The sequence below is a fragment of the Geotrypetes seraphini genome, chromosome 6 (genome assembly GCF_902459505.1).
Source record: "Geotrypetes seraphini chromosome 6, aGeoSer1.1, whole genome shotgun sequence".
In the NCBI taxonomy this organism is placed as follows: domain Eukaryota; kingdom Metazoa; phylum Chordata; class Amphibia; order Gymnophiona; family Dermophiidae; genus Geotrypetes; species Geotrypetes seraphini.
In genome coordinates this window covers 49,975,124-50,000,526 of record NC_047089.1, presented here as the reverse complement: position 1 = coordinate 50,000,526, position 25,403 = coordinate 49,975,124, and the positions used below count along the sequence as shown (strand labels likewise).

The 25,403-nt window shown below is 47.7% G+C and overlaps 1 protein-coding gene across 3 annotated transcripts in view; it reads right to left on the bottom strand.

Annotated features, from left to right (window-relative positions):
* Positions 1-25,403, bottom strand: part of USPL1 (ubiquitin specific peptidase like 1) — a 173,773-nt gene that overhangs the window by 37,499 nt on the left and 110,871 nt on the right. For all 3 annotated transcript variants that reach the window (XM_033949084.1, XM_033949085.1, XM_033949086.1), the window contains one exon: positions 353-989. In XM_033949084.1, the coding sequence (XP_033804975.1) occupies positions 353-989 (637 nt within the window). The remainder of the gene's footprint in view (positions 1-352; positions 990-25,403) is intronic.

The following is a 25,403-nucleotide window of genomic DNA, read 5'->3' as shown; positions in this document are numbered from 1 at the left end:
GGCTCAGGCCCCCTCCAAAGCTGCAGTATGTGTTGAATGGCTGGTGGGGATGCTGAAGCCCCTTCAGTCAAAAAAATCTGCTGCCTGAGTCACCCTCTTCCTCTTCATACTGCTGGAGGCAAGCTGCTAGAAGTCAACAGCATGCTTCCAGCCACCGACACTTGCACTCCCCAAGCATGCTCAGTTTGACCATTAACCGAGCATGCTCGGGAAGTACCAGCATTGGCAGCTGGGGCCCCTCTTGAGCACCCCCCCGCCTCCCCCCCCCGAATGGGCTGCTGATTATGCCACACGTTTAATCATCCAATTAAAAATTTTAATCAAAATGCAGCCCTAGTTTCTATTCACATACCTTTCATGGGACAGGTAGCAAGCAGTGCACATGCTTTATTATATTCTGTAAAGAGCTTCTGGACTATCAATTCTTCATCTTTGGCACATGCTTCAGTCATGGCTTTCTTTAGTGTGACCGACTGCACCAATGCTGACAAAATGCAATCTAACCAGCAGAGCGCATCTTTGTTCCTCCATTGGAGAGAGAAAGGAGTTGAAACTAGCTGAGGACCAGGGTTCTTTTTTGCAGCTTGAGACTCAATAGTGATTAAATTAAGATTGCAGGAATGGAGTTCTAAATCAGAATGAGCATTCTCAGTATAAACTTCTGGAGCCACATTAAAGGTACCAGCTGCTTCCACCACCTCATTCTGTTCCAGAGGCAGTCTTGATTCATAATGCTTACGTTGACCATCTTGTAACAAATCAAGCAAGCAGGACTCTGTTTTGCACAAGGTATTCCCATCATTTTGAAGGACAAGATCAGTATCCAAGTTCCAATCTGCACCAACTGAAGTATCAGTCCTGCATTGTTTTAAACATGGTTCAAGAGATGTAGTTTCTGAGATCCTCCTCTTCTGACCCTTATGTGGTTGGCTCTCTTCTACCCCAGAACTGGTTATGAGATTTAGCGGTTTACCCAAAGGATAGATGCACTGAGCAAGGAAAAAAAAAATACAAAACAAATTTTTAATGTTGAATGTATAACAAATGGAAGATTAGGTTCTTACCTTTGTTTACCTTCTCTGGAGTCCGTACATATGTGTTCAATCCAAACCCATGAACTGGGTCTTGCAGAAGTGCGATACACACAGCTTTCAGCACCTCCCACATTGCCAGTGGAGTATAGTGCCCTCTTCAGTTTTGTCCCAAATCAATTGATCACCAGTGGAATAGAACACAAAGAAAGGGTACGTGAAACTTCTCTGCCAACATTACACAATTCTGTTCTGCTCTGCAGTTATAAAAGAAGAATAGCAATAAACATTAAAACATGCAAAACATAGCAGATCCAACCTGCTGTGTGCAACAAGCACTAATAAAGGAGCCGGAAGCTGAATAATGCACTTATATATTCAGTAAAATCTTATTCTTGGCCAGCTGGCTGGCATGAGAAGAATTTCAGGCCTTGAAGTGAGAAATATCCAAAGCAGAAAAGCAGGCATTACTGAGGAAAACAGATGGCGAGCTTATGGACTTCAGAGAAGATTAACATTTCTTAAGAAAGAACTGAATATTTCATAGAGTGTCCTAATTTTTTCACATGAATGAACATCGCCTGTGGAAAGCAACCATCGGTTTCTCTTAGCGCACTCAACTAGGAGTGTCATAGTTCAGGGGCTGAGTCTCAGTCTTTCATTTCACTTGAAATTTGTAGGGCAGCTACTTGGTCTTTCATACCTTTTTATGAGATTTTAGAGTGGTGGCTTGAGAGGACACCGTCTTTGGGGCCTCGGTATTGTGGGCAGGCTTTTCTGTTCCACCCTAGATGTTGCCATTGCTTTGGTAAGTTACTATACATACGGACTCCAAAGGAGATGTAACAGAATGGAAAATTAAGTTCTTAACCTTTGTTAATCTTTCTGTTCACATATCGATGTCAAATCTTTTTTTATTTATCTCTGAAAAAGAAAGTGATGTAATTGCAGATAAACAAAAATTTTCCTTGATTTACTCATGAAACAAAAGATATTCACAAAAATATGTATTCTAACTGAGGAATAAATTAGGACACCCCTACATATCCTCCCACTTAAAGTGGCTTAAATTACACATAGGTGCATCACATCAGGTGCATAATTTCGATAGCACCTTTTGTAGGTAAAATTTTAGAAAAAATTGTTTTGTCTCAGTTATATAATTTTGTGCCGAAGATCGGCTGCCTGGATTGTAGTCAATTTGGTTTTCGTAAAGCCCATAATGTAGAATTATTACTAACCTCTTTATTAAATACTTTTTGTTTAATATCATTAGATATATCAGGAGCATTTGATTCAGTGGATCTTCAGAAATTACTGTTGAGACTAAAGAATCTTGGAATGGGCGGCACCATTTTTAATTGGTTTACTATGTATTTGACAGCCCATTTATTTCAGGTAAGGAATGGAAATAAGATCTCAAGTAAATACTCGGTGAGGAGTGGAGAAGTTCCTCAAGAATTGGCGCTCTTGGTATTACTATTTAACATCTTTTTGGCCACAATAGGTCAGTTGTTTCAATCTTTGGAGGATGAATATCGAATACAGTACTCCCTTGATATTCGCGGGGATCTGTTCCAGGAACCCCCGCAAATGTTGAAAAACCACGAATACGGTTTTTAGGCAGGGGAGACAGGAGAGAGCAGCTGGAAAGGGCAGCCGGAGCGCCGGCTAGTGAAGGAAATCACTTGCTATATGCTCCGACCGTCTCTTCCTGTACTAAAGTCGGGCCTCACCAATCAGGAACTGCGTGTCAAAGCAGGGTTTGAGAAGACAGAGGTAATGTTTGTGTGGAGATCTGACCAGGTTAAGTGGCCAAAAGAATTAAAGGAGATGGATGAAGTACTGCAAGTGAGAGAGTCAATGACAATTCTAGGAGTAAGACTTGATTCAGGCCTTACAATGAACTGTCAAGTGGCTAAGACACTACAAGCATGTTTTACACAGATACATTTATTGTATCGAGTGAAACTAATGCTGTCCTCTTTTGACTTTCGTACTGTTGTGAGTTCTGTCAAGGCTCGACTACTGCAATGTCTTGTACCTTGGAATAACCAAAACTAGGTGCAGGGCTTTGCCAGTGGTTCAAAATGCAGCGGCCAGATTGATAACGGGAACGTCGAGATATGAACATATTTCATCTTATCTTCGACAGTTACACAGGCTGCCCATTGCATTTAGAATTCAGTATAAAGCAGTGATGATTTGTCATCAATTCTTATACAGTACGATCCCTGAATTCTTTAAGAACAAGATGATTAGTTACCAACCAAAAAGATCACTGTGCTCCGAAAATTCAGCACTGAAAGCGAAAGTTAATCAAAAATACGTAGAAACCAATGTAATGACCTTTTGTTATGCAGGGGTAAGATTGTGGAACTCCCTTGTTGGGCAAATACAGAAATGTAGTGATAGGAGAACATTTAGAAAACTACTTAAAACACAACTGTTTATAAACGCATTTCTTTAAGTAGTGATTCTCCCTGTTCACTGATTTTCTGAAGGATTTGTTTATCTGTATTCATTTTTGTTTTATTTGTTGTAAAATTTTATGTACGTAACATTCTTGTAAACCGTTTTGTTTTAAAAAAGTATAGAAATTTTTAAAAGAAATAAATAAATACATAAAACGTAGTTACTCAGCATTTTGAAGGAGGCTTGCCCTACTTAAACCTCAGACATTTAGTTTAGTGTGTTCATGACTGCTATGGTGAGAGTAAATACAGTCAAACCTCGGTTTACGAGTAACCCGGTTTGCGAGTGTTTTGCAAGACGAGCAAAACACTCAGCAAACTTTTGACTCGTAAACCGAGCATTGACTCGATTTGCGAACCCCCACCCGACCCGACCGCGGGAACCAACAATATTGCTCCCCCCCAAGGCCACCGGCGCTTCTATCGCCTCTTCCCCCCCCTCCCCGACTGGCCCTGTCCTTACCCCTGCACCGCCAGTGATAAAAGTGCCTGCCGCCGGTCTGCTGCCGAGCCTTGAGCATCTGCGCAGACCGGCAGCAGGCACTTTTATCACCGGCGGTGCAGGGGTAAGGACAGGGCCAGTCGGGGAGGGGGGGAAGAGGCGATAGCAGCGCTGGTGGCCTCGGGTGGAGCATGGGAGTCGGGGTGCGTCTGGCAGGAGTGATCCAGCACTTAAGAGTCCCAGCAGAGGGGGTAGTGGCATCCGGGGGGAGGGGGGCAGCATCCGGGAGCGGCAGAGCCAACAGTGTCCAGTCGGGCTCTGTTGCGGCGGTGGCGGCGTTTGCTTAGCCAGCACCACCCACAGTGAGAGGCAGAGGAGGAGAATTGGAGAAGCCGCGTGGATGGGTCTGTGGCAGAGGCAGCGGTGGAGGTGTCCCTAATGGTAATTAAGTTTTTGGGGATGTGGAACGAATTGTTCAAGTTTCCATTATCTTCTATGGGGAAAGTTGCTTTGATATATGAGTGTTTTGGTTAAGAGCATGCTTCTGGAACGAATTATGCTCTTAAACCAAGGTACCATTGTACCATGGTGAGATCAAAAGAGCTGTCTGAGGCCTTCAGAAAGAAGACTGTAGCAGCTTATAAGTCTGGTAAGAGATTTAAAAAGATCTCAAAATTATTTGACATTAGCTATTCCACAGACCGGAAAATAGTGTACAAGTGGAGAACTTTCCAAACAACTGCCAACATGCCCAGATCTGGCTGTCCAAGCAAGTTGATCCCCAGACCGCAAGATGCTAAAAGAAGTCTCCAAAAACCCTAAAATATCATCAGGGACCTACAGCAGGCTCTTGCTACTGTTGATGTGAAAGTGTATGCCTCTACAATCAAAAAGAGATTGCACAAATTTAACTTGCATGGGAGGTGTGCAAGGAACCTTTGCTCCCTAAGAGAAACATCAAGGCCAGACTGAAGTTTGCCAGAGAGAATGTAGACAAACACCAGGACTTCTGGAATAGTGTTCTATGGACAAATGAGTCTAAAATTATTTGGACACAAGAAGAGAGGTCATGTTTGGTGTATACCAAATACAGCAGTCCAGGAAAAGAACCTCATATCAACTGACAGGCTATACACAGGAAATGAAGACAGGAAACTGACAGGGACGACGGTCAGTCTAGAAGAGGTATGCAGACAGGCTTAAAAATGATAAATTCCCGGGACCGGACAGCATCCACCCGAGAGTAATCAAGGAACTGAAGAGGGTTATAGCTGAACTGCTTCAACTAATAGCCAATCTGTCGATCAGATCGGGAAAGATTCCGGAAGACTGGAAAGTGGTGAATGTTACGCCGATCTTCATGAAAGGTTCAAAGGAGATCCAGGAAACTACAGACCAGTGAGTCTGACTTTGGTACCGGGAAAGATGGTAGAGGCTCTGATAAAGGACCGCATCATCGATCACCTTGACAGACACAAACTGATGAGGACCAGCAAGCACGGCTTCAGCAAAGGAAGATCTTGCTTGACAAACTTACTGCACTTTTTCGAAGGAGTACCGTATTTATACGCATATAACGCGCACCCGTGTAAAATGCGCACACAGGTATAGCACGCGAGAAAACAACATTTATGTAAAAAAATTCCCGTATAGCGCGCACACGGTTATAGCGCGTATTGAATTACCGGTAAAACCTCCTCCTGCCTTGCCGCCCGACTCCCCTCTTGCCGCTCTGTCCCGAATTGCTGCCCTGCTCCTGCCTTGCCGCCCAACTCTCCCTTGAAGTCCTGTCCCCCCCTTAAAGGTCTGCCTGTCCCCCTTGAAGTCCTGTCCCCCCTTGAAGTCCTGTCCCCACCCTGAAAGCCTGATGCCCCACCCCAAAGGACCACTGGCCCCCCCACCCTTAAAGACCGCCGGCCCCCCCACCCTGAAGGACGGCTCGCACCCCTCCCCCCGACGTAAGATTCATCCCCCAGCCCTTCCCGCATGGAGAAGCAGCCTACCGTGGGTTCGCGATGCCAGTGACCCTGCTGCTTCCTCTGCCGGCGGTCCAGCCCCTTCTCTGAGCCCTGCGCCACTTCCTCTGCCGCGGTCCCGCCCCTTCTCTGACATCAGAGAAAGGGCGGGAACACGGCAGAGAAAGCAGCGCAGGGCTCAGAGAAGGGGCAGGACCGCCGGCAGAGGAAGCAACAGGGCTCACTGGCATCACGAACCCACGTTAGGCTGCTTCTCCATGCGGGGGTGGGCTGGGGGATGAATCGGACGTCGGGGGGGTGCGAGCGGTCTTTCAGGGTGGGGGGGCCAATGGTCCTTCGGGGTGGGGCATCAGGCTTTCAGGGCTGGGGGATGAATCGGACGTCAGGGGGGGGGGGAACCATGTAAAAAAAATTGTACAACACGCTCACACATATAACGCGCATGGTTTTGCTCGGTTTGTAAAATCGTGTATAACGCGCACGTTATATGCGTGAAAATACGGTAAATGGGCAGACAGACAAGGGTAACCCGGTCAACACTGTATATCTAGATTTTCAGAAGGCATTCGACAAGGTCCCGCATGAACGTCTACTTCAAAAAATGCGAGCCATGGATTCGAGGGTGATATACTAATGTGGATTAAAAACTGGTTGACGAATAGGAAACAGAGTGAGGGTGAATGAACAATACTCAGACTGGAAAAGCGTCATAAGTGGAATGCTACAGGGTTCGATGCTCAGGCCTGTGCTCTTCAGCATATTTATAAACAACCTGGAAATTGGCACGATGAGTGAGGTGATTAAATTTGCAGACGTTACAAAGTTATTCAGAGTAGTGAGGACACAGAACCGTGAAGACCTAAAGAGAGACATAAATACACTCGAGGAATGGGCTGCGAAATGGCAAATGAGGTTCAATGTGGATAAGTGCAATGGTGATGCATGTCAGTAACAAAAATCATATGAACGAATACAGGATGTCCGGTGCTATACTCGGAGAGAGCCCCCAGGAAAGAGACTTGGGAGTACTTGTAGACAAGTCAATGAAATCATCCACGCAATGTGCGGCGTCTGCAAAAAGGGCAAACAAAATGTTAGGAATGATTAAGAAGGGGATCACAAACAGATCTGAAAAGGTTATGATGCCTTTATACCAGGCCATGGTACGCCCCCACCTGGAATACTGCGTCCAACACTGGCCGTCGTACATGAAAAAGGACATAGTACTACTCGAAAGGATACGAAGTGCGACAAAAATGGTTAAGGGACTAGGGGAGTTGCTGGACAATGAGAGGCTAGAGAAACTGGGACTCTTCTCCCTTGAAAAGAAGAAACTGAGAGGGGACATGATCGAAACATTCAAGATATTGAAGGGAATTGACTTAGTAGAGAAAGAACGATTGTTCACCCTCTCCAAGGTGAAGAGATCGAAAGGGCACTCGTTAAAGTCAGAAGGGAATAGATTAAGTACAAACGTAAGGAAGTTTTTCTTCACCCAGAGAGTGGTAGAAATCTGAAACACTCTTCTGGAGGCTATTATAGGGGAAAGCACCCTTTAGAGATTCAAGAAAAGGTTGGAAAGTTCCTACTGGAACAGAACATATGCAGGTTAGACTCAAATAGGGCACTGGTCTTTGACCTAAGGGCCGCCGCGTGAGCAGATTGCTGGGCATGATTGACCACTGGTCTGACCCAGCAGCGGCAAATCTTATGTTCTAAAGCTGGCTTTGATGTTTTCTACTCCAGCATATGAGCAACGAAGAGAATCTGAAGGTGCATTTCCACCCAATGGAAGAGATCTGCACTGGTGCTCACCCCTGCCTGTTCATATACATTACTGTTGTTTAAAATCCAAGATGGCTGCCACCAGAATAATTGCACCAGAGACTTTATTTAAATACAAACAATGTGGAAATAGGGGTTTTGGAGGCTGGAGACCTGAACCCTACACTCAGAAACCCACAAAAATGACTTTCAGAAACCCCCCCCCCCCAATTTTCCCATAGGAAATAATGGGGTTGTACTTACAGTCTGTGCAGTGCTTGTCAGCTTTCCCTTCAGATGAATGGAAAGAACTTTCTGCCTCAGAAAACTTTTCCAAACCTTGAAATCTTCAGGCTGCCAGTTGGATCGACCCCGTCAGAGTCTTCTGCCCCTTCAGAACCTCAAAGCATGATGGAGGCAGGAAACACGCAGCCAGCACCCTGATACCCCATGGGTTCTTACACAGGGAGCCCTCAGCCTGTGCTTCAGTCTCTGAAAAATTCAGAAGGCAAGCTGGTTCTTAGGGGAATGGACCCCGAGCCCTAAGACACACAGCAGGTTGGCTTCCCAGATCCACCCGAAAGAAGGCTTGCCCTGCAGAGCTGCAGTCCTGCTCAACGGAACCTGCATCTTTTTCCAGGCAGAGGATCCCTAAGTAAGGGGTCTCAGGGAACTGAAGATAGCAAAAAACCAAACTTTTGACGAGCAAAAATAAAATATAAGCAGAGCAGATCAGAAACACCTCTGCACAGTTCGCTTGGGAAAAACTGAAGAGGGCACCATACTCCATTGGCAATGTGGGAGGTGCTGAAAACTGCGAGTATCACACTTCTGCAAGACCCTGTTCACAGGTTTGGATTGAACACTGTACGTACAGACTCCAGAGATGTAACAGAAAACCTGTTACAAAGTTCAAGTAGTTCCAAAAGGAGAGGTGTCACAAATCCTCAGATTCGTTTTACAGGTTTGGACTGAACACTATATGTAGATTCCAGAGATGTAACAGAAAACCACAAATTTAAAGTAGTTCCAAAAGGAGATGTGTCACAAATCTGCAGCAGGACAAAGGGTGGAATAAAAAGCAGATCCCAATAAAGCACATGTCACTCTTTATTTCAAACAATCTTTAAAAATACCCGACGTGGGCCACGTTTTGCCCCTACAAGGGCTGCATCAGGGGTAAAATTATATAATACATGTAAAAACATAAAAGCATAATTAATTAAAAGGGATCCAAAAACATATGATTTATAACATGAAAGCATATTAAAAAAAACCCCAAAGCACTAGAATCACTGTATGAATAAACATCCAAACTAAAAACATTACATCTGCATGTATAATATAAAAATCATAAATATATGAAAGCTAACATATAAATCATAGATCAAAATCCAAGCTAAAAACATTACATACCAGTTTGTAGAGTGTCAAAATCACACACTAACAAAGCATGATGTACCTTAGCACAGCTGTAAGAATGAAAACTGACACTCAATAATCAAAATAAAGTGAATGTTACTACAGCACAAGTCGATTATCTTGCTGGTAGTTCAGCATCTTTTCAAAATGTTTAACTAGTTTCTACAGCACTTAAGAGCTGTCATGTTGAAAGGATTCAAGAACTTTGGGCTTTAAAATACTTCATTACTTGGCTTTGTGAGGCAGCAACTGCAAAACACAGCTCATGTCAAAGTCAGGGTTCACTCCTATATAGCACAGTTACTTACTGTAACAGTTGTTATCCAGGGACAGCAGGCAAATATTCTCACACATGGGTGGCGTCACCGACGGAGCCCCGCAGCGGACAGCCTCGAAAGCAAACTTGCTTGAAGATCTTTGAACTTTCAAGTGCTGCACCGCGCATGCGCGCGTGCCTTCCTGCCCGAACTAGGGGGCGCGTCTCCTGTGAGGATCCTCAGTTCAGATACCTAGCTAAGAAGTCAACTAGGGGAGGTGGGAAGGTTGTGAGAATATCTGCCTGCTGTCCCTGGATAACAACTGTTACGGTAAGTAACTGTGCTTTATCCCAGGACAAGCAGGCAGCATATTCTCACACATGGGTGACCTCCAAGCTAAGCAAAATGGGATGGAGGGAGTGTTGGCAATTTAAGAAAAAAGATTTTGCAAAACAGATTGGCCAAAATGGCCATCCCTCCTGGATAAAGTATCCAGACAGTAATGAGAGGTGAAAGTATGAACTGAGGACCAAGTGGCAGCCTTGTAGATTTCCTCAATAGGAGTTGATCTGAGGAAAGCAGACGCCGCCATAGCTCGAACTTTGTGGCCCGTCACTCGACCTTGCAGAAGAAGACCAGCCTGAGCATAGCAGAAAGAGATGCAAGCAGCCATCCAGTTGGAAATGGTATGCTTCGAGATAGGACGTCCCAACTTATTCAGATCAAAAGAGATGAAAAGTTGAGGAGATGTTCTGTGAGGTTGAGTGCGTTGGAGGTAGAAAGCCAAGGCACATTTGCAGTCCAAAATATGAAGTGCCGCTTCTCCCTGATGAGAATGAGGCTTTGTAAAAAATACTGGCAGAACAATACATTGATTGATGTGAAATTCTGAAACCACTTTAGGTAAGAATTTGGGATGAGTACGGAGGACCACCTTGTCATGGTGAAAAGCTGTGAAAGATGGGTCCACAACCAACGCTTGTAACTCACTGATTCTTCGAGCAGATGTGAGGGCAATGAGGAATACAGCTTTCCAAGTGAGATACTTGAGGTAAGCTTTGTCAAGTAGTTCAAAAGGAGGCTTCATCAGTTGAGCCAAAACAACATTAAGATCCCAAACCACTGGAGGCAGTTTAAGTGGTGAATGAACATTAAAAAGTCCTTTCATAAAGCGGGAAACCACGGGATGTGCAAAGAGAGGTTTCCCTTCCAGAGGCTGATGAAAAGCAGCAATAGCACTGAGATGGACTCGAATAGATGTAGATTGAAGTCCAGATTGTGACAAGTGAAGCAAATAGTCCAGAACAGATGCCAAGGAGGAAGACATTGGTTGCAGCTGACATGTGGAACACCAAGCAGAAAATCTAGTCCATTTCTGGCTGTAGCATTAACGAGTGGATGGTTTCCTGGAAGCAAGAAAACATCTTGAACAGACTGAGAAAAAAGAGAAGAGTCTGTCAGGTAGAAAGGTACCACGCTGTTAAGTGTAGAGACTGCAGATTGGGATGAAGTAAGGAATCTTGAGGACAATCAATGGGATGTGGCCATACCAGGGTACAAACTATACAGGAGAGACAGGACACATAAAAAGGGTGGAGGAATAGCGCTGTAGATAAAAGACTCCATACCATCAGCCAGGATGGAAACAACAGTACGGGCGGATGGCTTGGAATCACTATGGGTTAAGCTACAGGGAGGAACAGGGGCAGACATTAAATTGGGTCTGTACTACCGCCCACCTGGACAACCGGAAGAAATCGACCAGGAGTTGGAGGCTGAACTGAGGCAGGTATGCAGAAGTGGAAATGTGGGGTGATGGGGGACTTCAACTATCCTGGGATAGACTGGAGTATTGGGCACTCAAACTGCGCAAGGGAGACCAAATTCATAGAGGTCACGAGGGACTGTTTCATGGAGCAACTGGTCACGGAACCAACACGGGGCGATACCACTCTTGACCTAATCTTCAACGGACTAGGGGGGCCAGCAAAGGAGGTGGCAGTATTAGCCCCGCTAGGTAACAGCGATCACAACACGATCCAGTGCAGGCTTGAAATTGGATCATCAAAGGGGAAAAGAAACACAACGACGGCACTCAACTTCAAAAAAGGAAATTATGATGCCATGAGGGAAATGGTGGGAAAGAAACTCAAAGGCAACATAGGGAAGATGGAATTCGTAGAAAAAGCCTGGACCTTACTCAAGGGGACTGTGCACGAAGCGCAGAACCTATGCATCCCCAAGTTCAGGAAAGGATGCAAAAAAAAAAAATAGAACAAAAAACCCAGTGTGGATAACAAATGCAGTGAAGGCGGTGATAAGCGACAAAAAAGCATCGTTCAGAAAATGGAAAAAAGACCAAACAGAGGAGAACCAAAAAGTGCACAAAGAACACCAGAAGGAGTGTCACCGAGTGGTTAGAAAAGCAAAAAGAGAATACGAAGAGAGACTGGCAGAGGAAGCAACAAACTTCAAGTCGTTCTTCAGATACGTCAAGGGGAAGCAATCGGCGAGAGAAGAAGTGGGACCATTGGATGATGGAGACAGAAAGGGAGTAGTAAAAGAAGAGAAAGAGATAGCTGACAGGTTAAATGAGTTCTTCACGTCAGTCTTCAAGATGGAGAATACAACCAACATTCCGGAACCCGAGATCGTAATAGGAGACCAAGATCTCCTCAATTTAGAAGTAAGCCAAGAGGATGTACTCAAGCAGATAGACAGACTAAAGAGCGACAAATCGCCAGGTCCGGACGGCATTCACCAAGGGTACTCAAGGAACTAAAAAACGAAATAGCGGAGCCACTTCGACAGATATGCAACCTATCCTTAAAAACCGGAGAGATCCCGGAGGATTGGAAAATAGTAAATGTCACGCCCATCTTCAAGAAGGGCGCAAGGGGAGACCCAGGAAACTACAGGCCGGTGAGCCTGACCTCAGTCCCGGGAAAGATGATGGAGGCACTGATTAAAGACAGCATCTGTGAACACATCGAAAACAATGGACAGCTAAAACCGAGTCAACATGGCTTCTGCAAGGGTAGGTCATGCCTCACAAACTTATTGTACTTCTTTGAGGGGGTGAACAGCCAGGTGGATAAAGGGGAATCTATAGACATCATTTACCTTGACTTCCAAAAAGCCTTCGACAAGGTACCACACGAGAGACTGCTTAAGAAGATATGGAACCACGGGGTACAAGGGGACGTCCACCGATGGATCAAAAACTGGCTGGCAAACAGGAAGCAGAGGGTTGGCGTAAAGGGCCACTACTCAGACTGGAAAGGGGTCACGAGCGGAGTTCCGCAGGGGTCGGTGCTGGGACCGCTCCTGTTCAATATCTACATAAATGACCTAGAGGCGGGAACCAAGTGTGAAGTCATTAAATTTGCAGATGACACCAAACTATACAGCAGGGCTCAAACCAGGGAAGACTGCGAAGATCTCCAAAAGGATCTAACGCAGCTGGAAAAGTGGGCCGAAAAATGGCAAATGAGCTTCAACATAGGGAAATGCAAGGTCATGCACGTGGGGAAAAAGAACCCGATACACATACAAAATGGGGGGGGAACACCACTAGGGGTCAGTAACCTGGAGAGAGACCTGGGAGTGATGGTAGACGCAACACTGAAGGCATTGGCGCAATGCGCCACGGCCTCAAGGAAAGCAAACAGAATGTTGGGTATCATTAAGAAGGGTATTACGACCAGGACGAAGGAAGTCATCATGCCGCTGTATCGTGCAATGGTGCGGCCGCATCTGGAGTACTGTGTCCAGTACTGGTCGCCGTACCTCAAGAAAGACATGGCGGTACTTGAGGGAGTACAAAGAAGAGCAACTAAACTGATAAAGGGAATGGAAAATCTCCCATATACCGACAGATTGAAGCAGTTAGGACTTTTCTCCCTGGAAAAGCGGAGACTTAGAGGAGACATGATAGAAACCTTCAAGATCCTGAAGGGCATAGAAAAAGTAGACAGGGACAGATTTTTCAAATTATGGGGCACCACAAGTACAAGGGGGCACTCGGAGAAATTGAAAGGGGACAGGTTTAGAACAAACGCTAGGAAGTTCTTTTTCACTCAGAGTGTGGTGGATACATGGAACGCGCTTCCAGAGGCTGTTGTAGACAAGAAAACATTAAATGGTTTCAAAGAAGGTTTGGATAGATTCCTAGAAGAAAAAGGGATTGAGGGGTATAGATAGGTATAGACCATTACTCAGTCAATGGGCCTGATGGGCCGCCGCGGGAGCGGACCGTTGGGCAAGATGGACCTATGGTCTGCCTCAGTGGAGGCAACTTCTTATGTTCTTATGTTGACTCTGAGTGAGCAGAGAAGGAAAAATTGGAAGAAGCAGAGGCTCCCTGGTGCTGAGTTGAAGTAGAAGAGAGTACCACGGTTGTTTGGGCCACCGAGGAGCTATCAGAATCATGGTGGCGTGCTCTGACTTTAGTTTGACTAGAGTCCTGAGAATCAGAGGAAATGAAGGAAAGGCATAAAGGAACTGAGCCCTCCAATCCAGGAGAAACGCATCCGCTTCGAGACGTTGTGGAGTGTAAATGCGGGAACAAAACTGAGGCAGTTTGAAGTTGAGGGGAGACACAAAAAGATCTATTTGGGGGGTCCCCCAGCGGGCAAATATTTGACGAAGCATGGGAGAATTGAGTGTCCATTCGTAAGGCTGTAGAAGACAACTCAATTTGTCTGCTAAACAGTTCCGTTGACCTTGAATGTAAACAGCTCTGAGGAAGATGTTGTGAAGAATTGCCCAATGCCACAGCTTCAGAGCTTCCTGACAGAGGGAGTGAGATCCCGTACCTCCCTGTTTGTTGACATAATACATGGCCACTTGTTTGTCTGTCCAAACAAGAACTACCATGTCGTGGAGGAGATGCTGAAAAGCTTTGAAAGCATAGAAGATCGCTGAGTTCCAACAGATTGATATGACACTGACGGTCTGTTGAAGTCCATAGACCCTGAGTACGGAGACCGTTGACATGGGCTCCCCATGTGTAGGCGGACGAATCGGTTGTGAAAACCTTCTGATGAGGGAGATTGTGGAACAGCAAACCTCTGGAAAGATTGGAAGAGAGCATCCATCAACGGAGAGACTTCTGCAACAAAGGAGTTATTGTAATTTGTTAAGATGGAGGGTCCGTGGCTTGTTGCCATTGAGATGTCAGGGTCCATTGAGGAATGCGAAGGTGAAGTCTGGCAAAAGGAGTCACATGAACTGTAGAAGCCATGTGACTGAGCAGAACCATCATTTGCCATGTAGAAATGGATGGAAGACGAGAGACCTGATGACAAAGTCGAATGATGGTATCTTGACGTGGTTGTGGAAGGTATGCCCTCAGGTGGACAGTGTTCAGAGTTGCCCCAATGAACTGGAGAGATTGAGATGGGGTTAACTGAGACTAGGGAAAGTTTATCTGGAACCCCAGACTTTGTAGGAATAGAATAGTCTGTTGGGTCGCTGCAATAACCCTTGGAAGAGAGGGTCCTTGATGAGCCAGTCGTCTAGGTATGGAAATACTTGAAGACCTTGGGTGCGAAGAGCTGCAGCTACCACCACCAGACATTTTGTAAATACTCTGGGGGATGAGGTCAAGCCGAAAGGAAGAACTCTGTACTGCAGATGAAGATCCCCCACTTTGAATCTGAGGTACTTGCGAAAGGCTGGATGAATGGGGATACGAGTATAAGCCTCCTTGAGATCCAGCGAGCACATCCAATCTCCCTGATCCATCAGGGAATACAAAGTCGGCAAAGAGAGCATCCGGAACTTCTCTTTGACTAGGAATTTGTTGAGAGCCCTGAGGTCCAGAATAGGTCGCAAATCCCCCGTCTTCTTTGGAACCAGAAAGTAGCAGGATTAGAACCCCAAGTTCTGCTGGGACAGAGGAATCTCCTCGACAGCTCGAAGGTGAAGAAGAGCCCGGGCTTCGTGAAGAAGAAGGGGAAGTTGCGACTGAGTGGAAGGACACTCTCTTGGAGGGTGATCTAGAGGTACCTGAAGCAAGCAAAGAGAGTATCCCTCTCGTAGGATGTTAAGAACCCAGAAATCTGAGGTGATGAGCTCCCACTGGTGATAAAAAGTGGACAGGCGACCCCGTATGGGAAGAGGAGAATTCTGAAATAGGGAGATTGGAATGCTCAAGCTGAGAACGTCAAAAAGGCTGAGGTGGCTTGGTGGCAGCAGGAGTTTGTGACTTCTGTTGACACTGCTGCTGCTGAGGATGGCGAGGTGGAGGTCTGGAAAAAGCAGGAGTCGTTTTCTGAGGGTAACGACGTGGAGTCTGTTTATACGCCCTAGCTGGTGTAGTCTTGGGTTTAGGGCGAATGAGAGAAGCAAAAGAGCGTTCATGTTCTGAGAGACGCTTAGTGGCTGCTTCAATAGAGTCATCAAATTACTCATTCCCTTGACAAGGTAGGTTTGCCAAACGATCCTGGACATTGGGATCCATGTCAACAATACGTAACCATGCCAGTCGACGCATGGCTTCAGCAAAGGCAGAGACTCGGGAAGACAACTCGAAAGCATCATATGAGGCTTGCAACATGAAGAGTCTCAACTGAGAAAGAGTCTTGAGGATTTGCTTGAACTCAGAAAGACGTGTCTTGGAAACATCAGGATAAAAAAAAAGGCAACAATTTGAGAAAATGGTTGAAATAATTGGTGAAAATGTAAGAATCCGATTGGCAATCATAGAATTTTGGTATAAACAGCGACCAAACTTGTCCATGGTAGGACCCTCCCTGCCTGGAGGGACTGCAGCATAGATCTTGGAAGGATGGGCTTTCTTCAAAGATGATTCCACCACCAAGGATTGATGAGAGAGTTGGGACTTCTCAAATCCTTTACAGGGAACAGTGCGATAACGGGATTCCAGCTTAGATGGAATAGCAGTGATGGAATAAGGTGTTTTCATGTTACGAATAAAAGTCTGTTTAAGTACTGGAGTCATAGGCAATCTCAAAGACTCTTTAGGTGGATGAGGGAGTTCCATGTCTGCCAAATATTCAGGAGTATATTTTGGAGTCTGAATGGAGGTCCAGTTTGAGAGCTTGTCCCATGTCAAACACAAACTTGGCAAAGGAAGTTGACTTGGAATCAGAGGTTTCATCTGGGGAAGGACTACGAGACTTTGGAGCCGCCGAGTAGGAAGGAGAAGCCTCCCTAGAGTATTGAGAGACTGGTTCATACTCAAGATGCATGGTAACAGAAGAAGCTGCACTGTGAGGTGGAGTCATGGAATGTTTTCTCTTCAGGCTCCGCGATGGAGATACACCCAGAGTGCAAGGCATAGAATGAGTGGAAGCAGGAGGAGAAGAGTCCCGGCGAGCCGGCTTCGAAGGAGGAGTCCTCGACCTGGATGGACTTCGGGTCGAGGCAGAATGCAGTCGAGACCTGTGCTTCGAGGTGGAAGAGCGAGGCAGAGAAGTCTCAGTGTCCAGAGAAGAGTGCACTGTAGAGGTCTCACGACGAAGCTTGGAAACAAGGTGCCTCAAATGCTTCGAGTGATGCTTCGAACGACGCAACTCAGATGAAGAATCATTGGAGGACAACCGCTTCGATGCATGAGACCTGCCTCGAGACACGAGGACTGGAGGATCCGGTTGGGTCTCAGGCTGGTCTACCCGAGGCAGAGTCAAGGACTAGAGAGTTGCATGGGGACAGAAATCCCACCCGTCCCCGCCAAAGTCCCACCCGTCCCCGTGAGGAATCCCACCCGTCCCCGCGAGGAATCCCTCCGTCCCCACCCATCCCCGCGAGGAATCCCCCCATCCCCACCCGTCCCCGTGAGGAATCCCCTCCGTCCCCGCGAGGAATCCCCTCTGTCCCTACAAACTACAGAAATAGTTATTTCATTTAATTATGCTCCTGAATTAAAGACTCTGGTAGAAACCCATTTACAAATAAGCAAAAAGACTTTATTAATTTGGAAATATTAATTGGGAAGAATACATACTTTGAAAACGGGTTTCTACCAGAGCCTCTAATGTTTATAAATTTTTATCAACACAACTAATATACTACTTTATCCTGAAGCAAAAAAAAAAAAAAAAGAATTTTTTTCCTACCTTTATTGCCTGGTTTCTGCTTTCCTCATGTTCTCATTCAATTCCTTCCATCCACTATCTCTCTTCTCTCTGCGTCTTCCATTTGCTCTGTTACTGTGCCTCTCCCTTTCTCCCCCCTTCCAAATTGATCCGGCGCCCATCTTCTTCCCTCCGCTCCCCCCATAGTCTGGCATCTCTGTCTTCTCCCCACTTCCTTTCAGCGTCCTTCTCCCCCCATCTTCCCCATGTTCTCTCAGCATCCTTCTCCCCCCTCTGTCTTCCACATGTGCTTTCAGTGTCCTTCTCCCCCGTCTTCCCCATGTCCTTTCAGCGTCCTTCTCCCCCATGTCCTTTCAGCGTCCTTCTCCCCCCCCGTCTTCCCCATGTCCTTTCAGCGTCCTTCTCCCCCCCGTCTTCCCCATGTCCTTTCAGCATCCTTCTCCACCCCTTTGTCTTCCCCATGTGCTTTCAGCTCCTTCTCCCCCCTCAGTTTTACCTTAAGCGCCTTTTCCTCTCCACTCCACCTTTCCTCCCTTTCTCCCTCCCTGCCCCTTACCTTTGTGGCGCTTACCCGCCCGACTGACTACAGAACAGGCCCGATCCAACAAACCTCCCTGCCTTGTAGCCGCGAATCTAAATTACCTTCTTACAGCAGCTGGAGTATTGAAGCTGCTGTAAGAAAGTAATTTAGATTCGCGGCTACAGGGCAGGGAGGTTTGACGGACCGGGCCTATTGTCGGTCGGTCGGGAGACCTGGCTGGCTGTGCGGCACCTGCCCCGGGACCGCCCCCCGCCTTGTACCAATGCCTTTTCCCTGCCTGCCCTGCCGCAGCACACGAACGGAAGTCTTCACGATGTCAGCGCTGACGTCGGAGGGAGGGAGGGCTTTGCTTAAGCCCTCCCTCCGACGTCAACGCTGACATCAGGAAGACTTCCGTTCGGCTGTGTGCGGCAGGGCAGGTAGGGAGACGAGCCTCGCGGCTGAATACATCCAGCCCCGCAGGAACCCCGCGACCCTCGGAGGCGTCCCCACGGGATCCCCGCGACCCTAGGGGGCGTCCCCACGACCCTAGGGGGCGTCCCCACGGGATCCCCGTCATCCCCGTTCAGCTCTCTATCGAGGACGGAAGCAGTTGAGCCATGATGGAGGATATCTGAGTGGTCAAGATGGACTTGAGCATGTCCTCGAGCATTGGCACCGAGACAGAAGGATCTGATCTCGTAGGTGCAGCAGTGCACTCCAAAGAGGGTGACCTCGAAGGCGAGTATTCCCTTATCTTGGAGACACGCTTCGAAGGAGGGCACAAGGAGGACTCTGATAGCTTCTTAGGTACAACACCTAAAAGAGACACAGGAGACTTACCCATCGAGGACATCTTCATAGAGGGCACTGTCGAGACCTTCAAGGGCATTAAAGTGGCAGGAGTGGAAATCGCGGTCGAGGCCTTTGAGACTGAAGCTCCAGCCGAAGCCAAGGTCGAGGCCTTCGAGACCGAACACCCATCGATGTCGGAGTCGAGGCCTTCGAGACCGGGGCCACCGCCAGGGTCAAATCCGAAGGTTGCTCCATATCACCAAAAAGTTGTCGAAACTGGGCACACCTCCGACGAAAAGCTCGAGGTGTAAGGGTGAAACAACGATGACAATCTTCCGGTGAATGGACCGAACCCAAACACTGTATACAACGACAGTGAGGATCAGTGACAGAAATCACATGATTACACTGACGATAGCGCTTGAACCCGGTAAGAGGCCGGGACATAGAAAAAGTAAATTTCATGTCGAATGAAGTGAGCGGTTGGGCCTAGGCCCAAGGCTCACCGACCGGATGAAAGGAGACGGAGAGAAAATAAAAACAATTATTTTTATTTTTTATAATACAGAAAAGAAAGAAACACACAGCGACTGAACTTTAAAAAGAAACAGCCGCGGTGACTAGAAGGCAAGTTTCGCTGCAGAGCTGAAGAAAAAACGTCTTCTTGGCTCCGCAGAAAATAACAAACTGAGGATCCTCACAGGAGACACGCACCCTAGTTCGGGCTGGAAGGCACGCGCGCATGCGCGGTGCAGCACTCGAAAGTTCAAAGATCTTCAAGCAAGTATGCTTTCGAGGCTGTCCGCTGCAGGGCTCCGTCGGTGACGTCACCCATGTGTGAGAATATGCTGCCTGCTTGTCCTGGGATAACAGTTTTTATGCTAAGTTCCTTTGAAATGTTGCTTTCTTTTGAAATATTCATTACTAGCATTAAAGTTTTGTATTAATCATGAAAGCTTATGTGTCATGATTAAAAAGTAAACTGCACCACTGGTAAACTGCACCACTGGTAAAATGCTTTTACCGCATGGTGCCTTATGAACTACCGTATTTTTCACTCCATAAGACGCACTTCCCCCTCCCCCCAATAAGTGGGTGTAAATAAGGTTGAGTCTTATGGAGTGAATACCACAAAAACACCCCTCTCCTCCCCTTTTTGTACTCCTGGTCCAGCGCTGGCAGGGGAGACTCTTTGCAACCCTCACGAGCTCGATCAGACCACAGCCACCAACCAGGATACGCTGCAGCTCCCGAAGAAGGAACGTGCTTCCATTATGTGAACACCTGTCACAAGAAGCTGCCTCCCCCATCACCAATCTGCCAGGCTCCAGCCTTACCCCAGCTGGCTCACTCTGCAGCATCGGCAGCTCTGATTGGCTCCGCCTATGTCGCCTCTTCCATCAGCCAATGTCAGAGCGCTGTGTACTCGGATCAAAGATGGCTGCCCCAAAGCGCAAGAGTGGGTGTTCTAAGTGAGGCAGTGGCAGCAGCCTTCCTGACCCTGGGGTCCAGGGAGGTGCGCTGGGCCCGCTCGGACACTCAACCTCCAATGGGGATCACAGCAAGCAGTTTTGTTACAGTGCCAAGCTTCTGGGGAGGTGAGCAAGGAGCTGGCCCCGGGAGCGAATGGATGAACGGCTGTTGGTCCTGGGGATGAGGCAGGGATCACCCATCTCCCGGATCTGCTCAGGTTACCATCGAGCTTTAACGGACACGGCTAGGTATCATGGGACCTTTTGGGTTCTGTTTTTAGGGTGGGTTGATTTGTACTTTCTACTGGAGAGGAGGAGTAGGAATGTATGGGGAGGGTGAGACTCTGACTTCCTTAGAGACTATAATAAAATACACGGCAGTGGTAGGTCATCATCAGAGGTCCATGTAAGCATGACCAGTGCAAGGCCTTAACTATCCTAGGAGAATCTTCAGTCTTCCTCCTCCCCGTTCCAGTTAACTTTAGGGCCCCTAGGCAGCCCCCTGACATGTTGATAAACTCAGAATCATGATCACTTTAATGTCTCACCTCCAAGAACAATCCCTGTAAAAATGCATTTAATATTAGACTCAGAGGCAACTCGCTTATACAGAATTCCATGCATGAGGGTTGCCACCTCCCCCCGGTCAACAGAACAGGGCGATCCATACCAGGTTTTATCCCGTTGCATAGATGGAGTCTTAGTTCTCATATTGATCATGGACTTCCAAAATGTCAGAGCTACAGATCTCTGCATATCATGGCGCAAAACCAAATCTGCCTGCCTGCCCTGTCCCAGCCTACCACTAGACCACCAGAGTGGGGACAGAGTACACAGCCTGGCAGGGAGTGGGGACAGGGTGCAGAGCTTGGCAAGGAGTGTGGAGTTGGATGCAGAGCCTGGCATGGAGAATTTGGTTCAGAATGTTTTTTTCTTGTTTTTATCCTCTAAAACTAGGGTGCGTCTTATGGTCAGGTGCATCTTACGGAACGAAAAATACGATACTATTTTATGAACATTTATAAGCTTCACTAAGTATAATATATAAAACTTACAGAACTGATTATTTTTCTGGTGGGGTCTTTAACAGTGAATACTGCATTACATTATCCTTGGTATGTGTAGGTTTTGATTTACCCCTTTTTTGGTTTTGGTAGTTCAGCACAGTCATAAAATCTAACAGAGTAATTAAACAGCAATAGTTAGCTCAAAGAGCAATAATTATATAGGAATAGCCACATATCATTCAAATCACCATAATAAGTGCATAGGGTGTCACAAAAGATAAATGAAGTAAATTTATATGTTTTTGTTTAAATTTATTTTGAAATTTCAGATATTTACAAAGAAACATGACAGGATATGGAAACATAAATCATTTTACATAATTATCATCATTACAAAATCAGAAATTTCATCTAGCCTTCATTAAAAGGAGAGGTGCACCATTTTATTACAGAAATCTTTTCAAAGGAAAATTAAAGGAAGAAAACATCTTGTAAATTTATGTGTTATATTAGCTTTTCATGTATTAATGATTTTATATTACAATGCATATGTAATGTTTTTAGTTTGGATGTTTATTCATACAATAAAAACAGAATAGAAACATGATGGCAGATAAAGGCCAAATGGCCCATCTAGTCGGCCCATCCGCAGTAACCATTATCTCTTTCTCTCTCCGAGAGATCACACATGCCTATCCCAGGCCCTTTTGAATTCAGAACTTTATGTTTTTTATGTTTTCATGCTATAATGCATATGTACTTGGATCCCTTTTAGAAAATTATGCTTTTATGTCTAATCTAACCTAAACTAAAGCTTAACTTTATATACCAGGTCTTCAACCTAAGGAAGCTTGACTTGGTTTACAACAATTAGATAAAAACTAAAGAAAGTTTACAATGATTATAAAAACTAAAAGTACCGTATTTTCACGCGTATAACGCGCACCCGTGTAAAACACGCACAGGGGTATAGCACATGGGAAAAATAAATTTATGTAAATAAATTAATATAGAGCGTGCACACGCGTATACCGCGCATGCTGCTCATTGAATTAAAACCTTCTTCTGCCCCCCTTGAAGTCCTGTCCCCCCTTAAAGGTCTACCTGTCCCCCCTTGAAGACCTGTCCCCCCTTGAAGTCTTGTCCCCCCCTTAAAGGTCTACCTGTCCCACCTTGAAGTCTTGTCCCCACCCTGAAAGCCTAATGCCCCACCCCGAAGGACCGCTGGCCTCCCCACCCTGAAGGACCGCTCGCACCCCCACCCTGAAGGATGCTCGCACCCCCCCTGACGTCCGATTCATCCCCCAGCCCCCCCCCCCCGTACCGTTTGCGGTGAAGAAGCAGCCTACCGTGGGTTCGCGATGCCAGTGAGCCCTGCTGCTTCCTCTACCGGCGGTCCCGCCCCTTCTCTGTGCTGCTTCCTCTGCCGCGGTCCTGCCCTTTCTCTGACGTCAGAGAAGGGGCAGGACCGCGGCAGAGGAAGCAGCGCAGAGCTCAGAGATAGGGCGGGACCGCCGGCAGAGGAAGCAGCAGGGCTCACTGGCATCGCAAACCCACGGTAGGCTGCTTCTCCACCGCAAACGGTGCAGGTGGAGGGCTGGGGGATGAATCGTACTTCGGGTGGGGGGGTGCGAGCGGTCCTTCGGGGTGGGGCATCAGGCTTTCAGGGCTGAATCGGACGTCGGGGGGGGGGGAACCAGCAATGTAAAAAAAAAAAATTGTAAAACGCGCTCACGCATATAACGTGCATGGTTATGCTCGGTTTGTAAAATCGTGTATAACGCATGCGTTATATGCGTGAAAATACGGTAATAGCAAAAGTTTCAGAGAGATTAGTTTTCAAAATGTTTGGCAAAAAGAAAAGTTTTTAGAAGTTTACAGAAAGATTGGAAAGAACTGGGGCTCCTCAGAATTAAGGGGAGTTGATTCTATAGTTGAGAAAGTTTAAAAGCCAGAGATTGACTGAAGATCTTAACTCAGGGGTGCCCATACTTTTTTGGCTTGCGAGCTACTTTAAAAATGACCAAGTCAAAATGATCTACCAACAATAAAATTTTAAATTTCTTTATTCTTTTTCAAATTTACATCAAGTGCACAAAAAGAACAACATGAAATACTATCATATAACACTTGAACATCATACATTATATTCATGGGACACCTAGCCGCACACTGGTATAAATTATTATCTGGATTTTTAAATAAAAAGCCAAAAACTGGTCTGAGAGACATTTGGAGCATTGAGATTAAGCATAATATTTCTGCTTCTCAATGGCCACGAATTTGGTCTTGGAGAATGAGATGTACAGTGTCAGCATCTATGAGACAAACTTGGTTCTTTTTATTACATAGAGCTTTTTGGACCCCAGTTCGTTTACAAAAGTTGGATAGCTCTAAATCTAATAGATGCTGGCACTGTACCGTATTTTAATGCATATAACGCGCGCGTTATACGTGTTTTTACAAACCTTGCGCGGTATACGCGTGAGCGCGCTATATAAAATTTTTTTTTACATAGTTCCCCCCCCCCACGACGTCCGATTCACCCCCCTCCGCAGGACCATACGCACCCGCATCCCCACCCCGAAGGACCGCTCGCACGCACTCCTACCCGCACCTGCACCCCCACCCTGAAGGACCGCTCGCACCCCCACAGCCTCCCGACCCCCCCCATCATGTAGAAGCTCCTACCGGTGTCCTGCTGCTTCCTCTTGGCGGTCCCGGCCCTTCTGTGAGCCCTGCGCCTGCTGCTTCCTCTTCCGGCGGTTCGCCCTTTCTCTAACGTCAAGCCCTCTTGCCCCACCGACTCCCCGACACGATCGGGGCAAGAGGGAGCTCAAGCTCTCTTGCCCCAGTCAACCGCGGCACCCCCAACACGATCGGGGCAAGAGGGAGCTCAAGCCCTCTTGCCCCTGCCAACGGCGGCACCCCCGACACGATCGGGGCAAGAGGGAGCTCAAGCCCTCGTGCCCCCCCGACACGATCGGGGCAAAAGGGAGCCCAAGCCCTCTTGCCCCGCCGACTCCCCAACTACCCGACAATATCGGGCCAGGAGGGAGCTCAAACCCTCCTGGCCACGGTGACCCCCTACTCCCACCCCGCACTACATTACCGGCAGGAGGGATCCCAGGCCCTTCTGCCCTCGACGCAAACCCCCCTCCCCCCAACGACTGCCCCCCCCAAAGAACCTCCGACCGCCCCCCCAGCCGACCCGCAACCCCCCTGCCGACCCCCACGACACCCGCACCCCCCTTCTGCGTACCTTTGTGTAGTTGGCTGGAAAGACGGGAGCCAAACCCGCCTGTCCGGCAGGCAGCCAACGACGGAATGAGGCCGGATTGACCCATCCGTCCCAAAGCTCCGCCTACTGGTGGGGCCTAAGGCGCCTGGGCCAATCAGAATAGGCCCGGGAGCCTTAGGTCCCTCCTGGGGGCGGGGCCTTGGGCACATGGTCGGGTTGGGCTCATGTGGGACCCAGGAGGGACCTAAGGCTCCCGGGCCTATTCTGATTGGCCCAGGTGCCTTAGGCCCCACCAATAGGTGGAGCTTTGGGACGGATCGGCCAATCCGGCCTCATTCCGTCGTTGGCTGCCTGCCGGACAGGCGGGTTTGGCTCCCGTCTGTCCGGCCAACTACACAAAGGTACGGGGAAGGGGGGTGGGGGTGTCATGGGGGTCGGCCAGGGGGGTCGCGGGTCGGCTGGGGGGATGGTCGGAGGTTCTTGGGAGGGCGGTCGTTGGGGGGCAGGGGTTTGCATCGAGGGCAGGAGGGCCTGGGATCCCTCCTGCCGTAATGTAGTGCGGGGTGGGGGTAGGGGTCGCCGTGGCCAGGAGGGTTTGGGCTCCCTCCTGGCCCGATATTGTTGGGGAGTCGGCGGGGCAAGAGGGCTTGGACTCCCTTTTGCCCCGATCGTGTCGGGAGGGGCAAGAGGGCTTGAGCTCCCTCTTGCCCCGATCGTGTCGGGGGTGCCGCGGTTGGCTGGGGCAAGAGGGCTTGAGCTCCCTCTTGCCCCGATCGTGTCGGGGAGTCGGCGGGGCAAGAGGGATTGACGTTAGAGAAAGGGCGAACTGCTGGAAGAGGAAGCAGCGCAGGCGCAGGGCTCACGGAAGGGCCGGGACCGCCAAGAGAAAGCAGCAGGACACCGGTTGGAGGTTCTACATGATGGGGGGGGGGGGTCGGG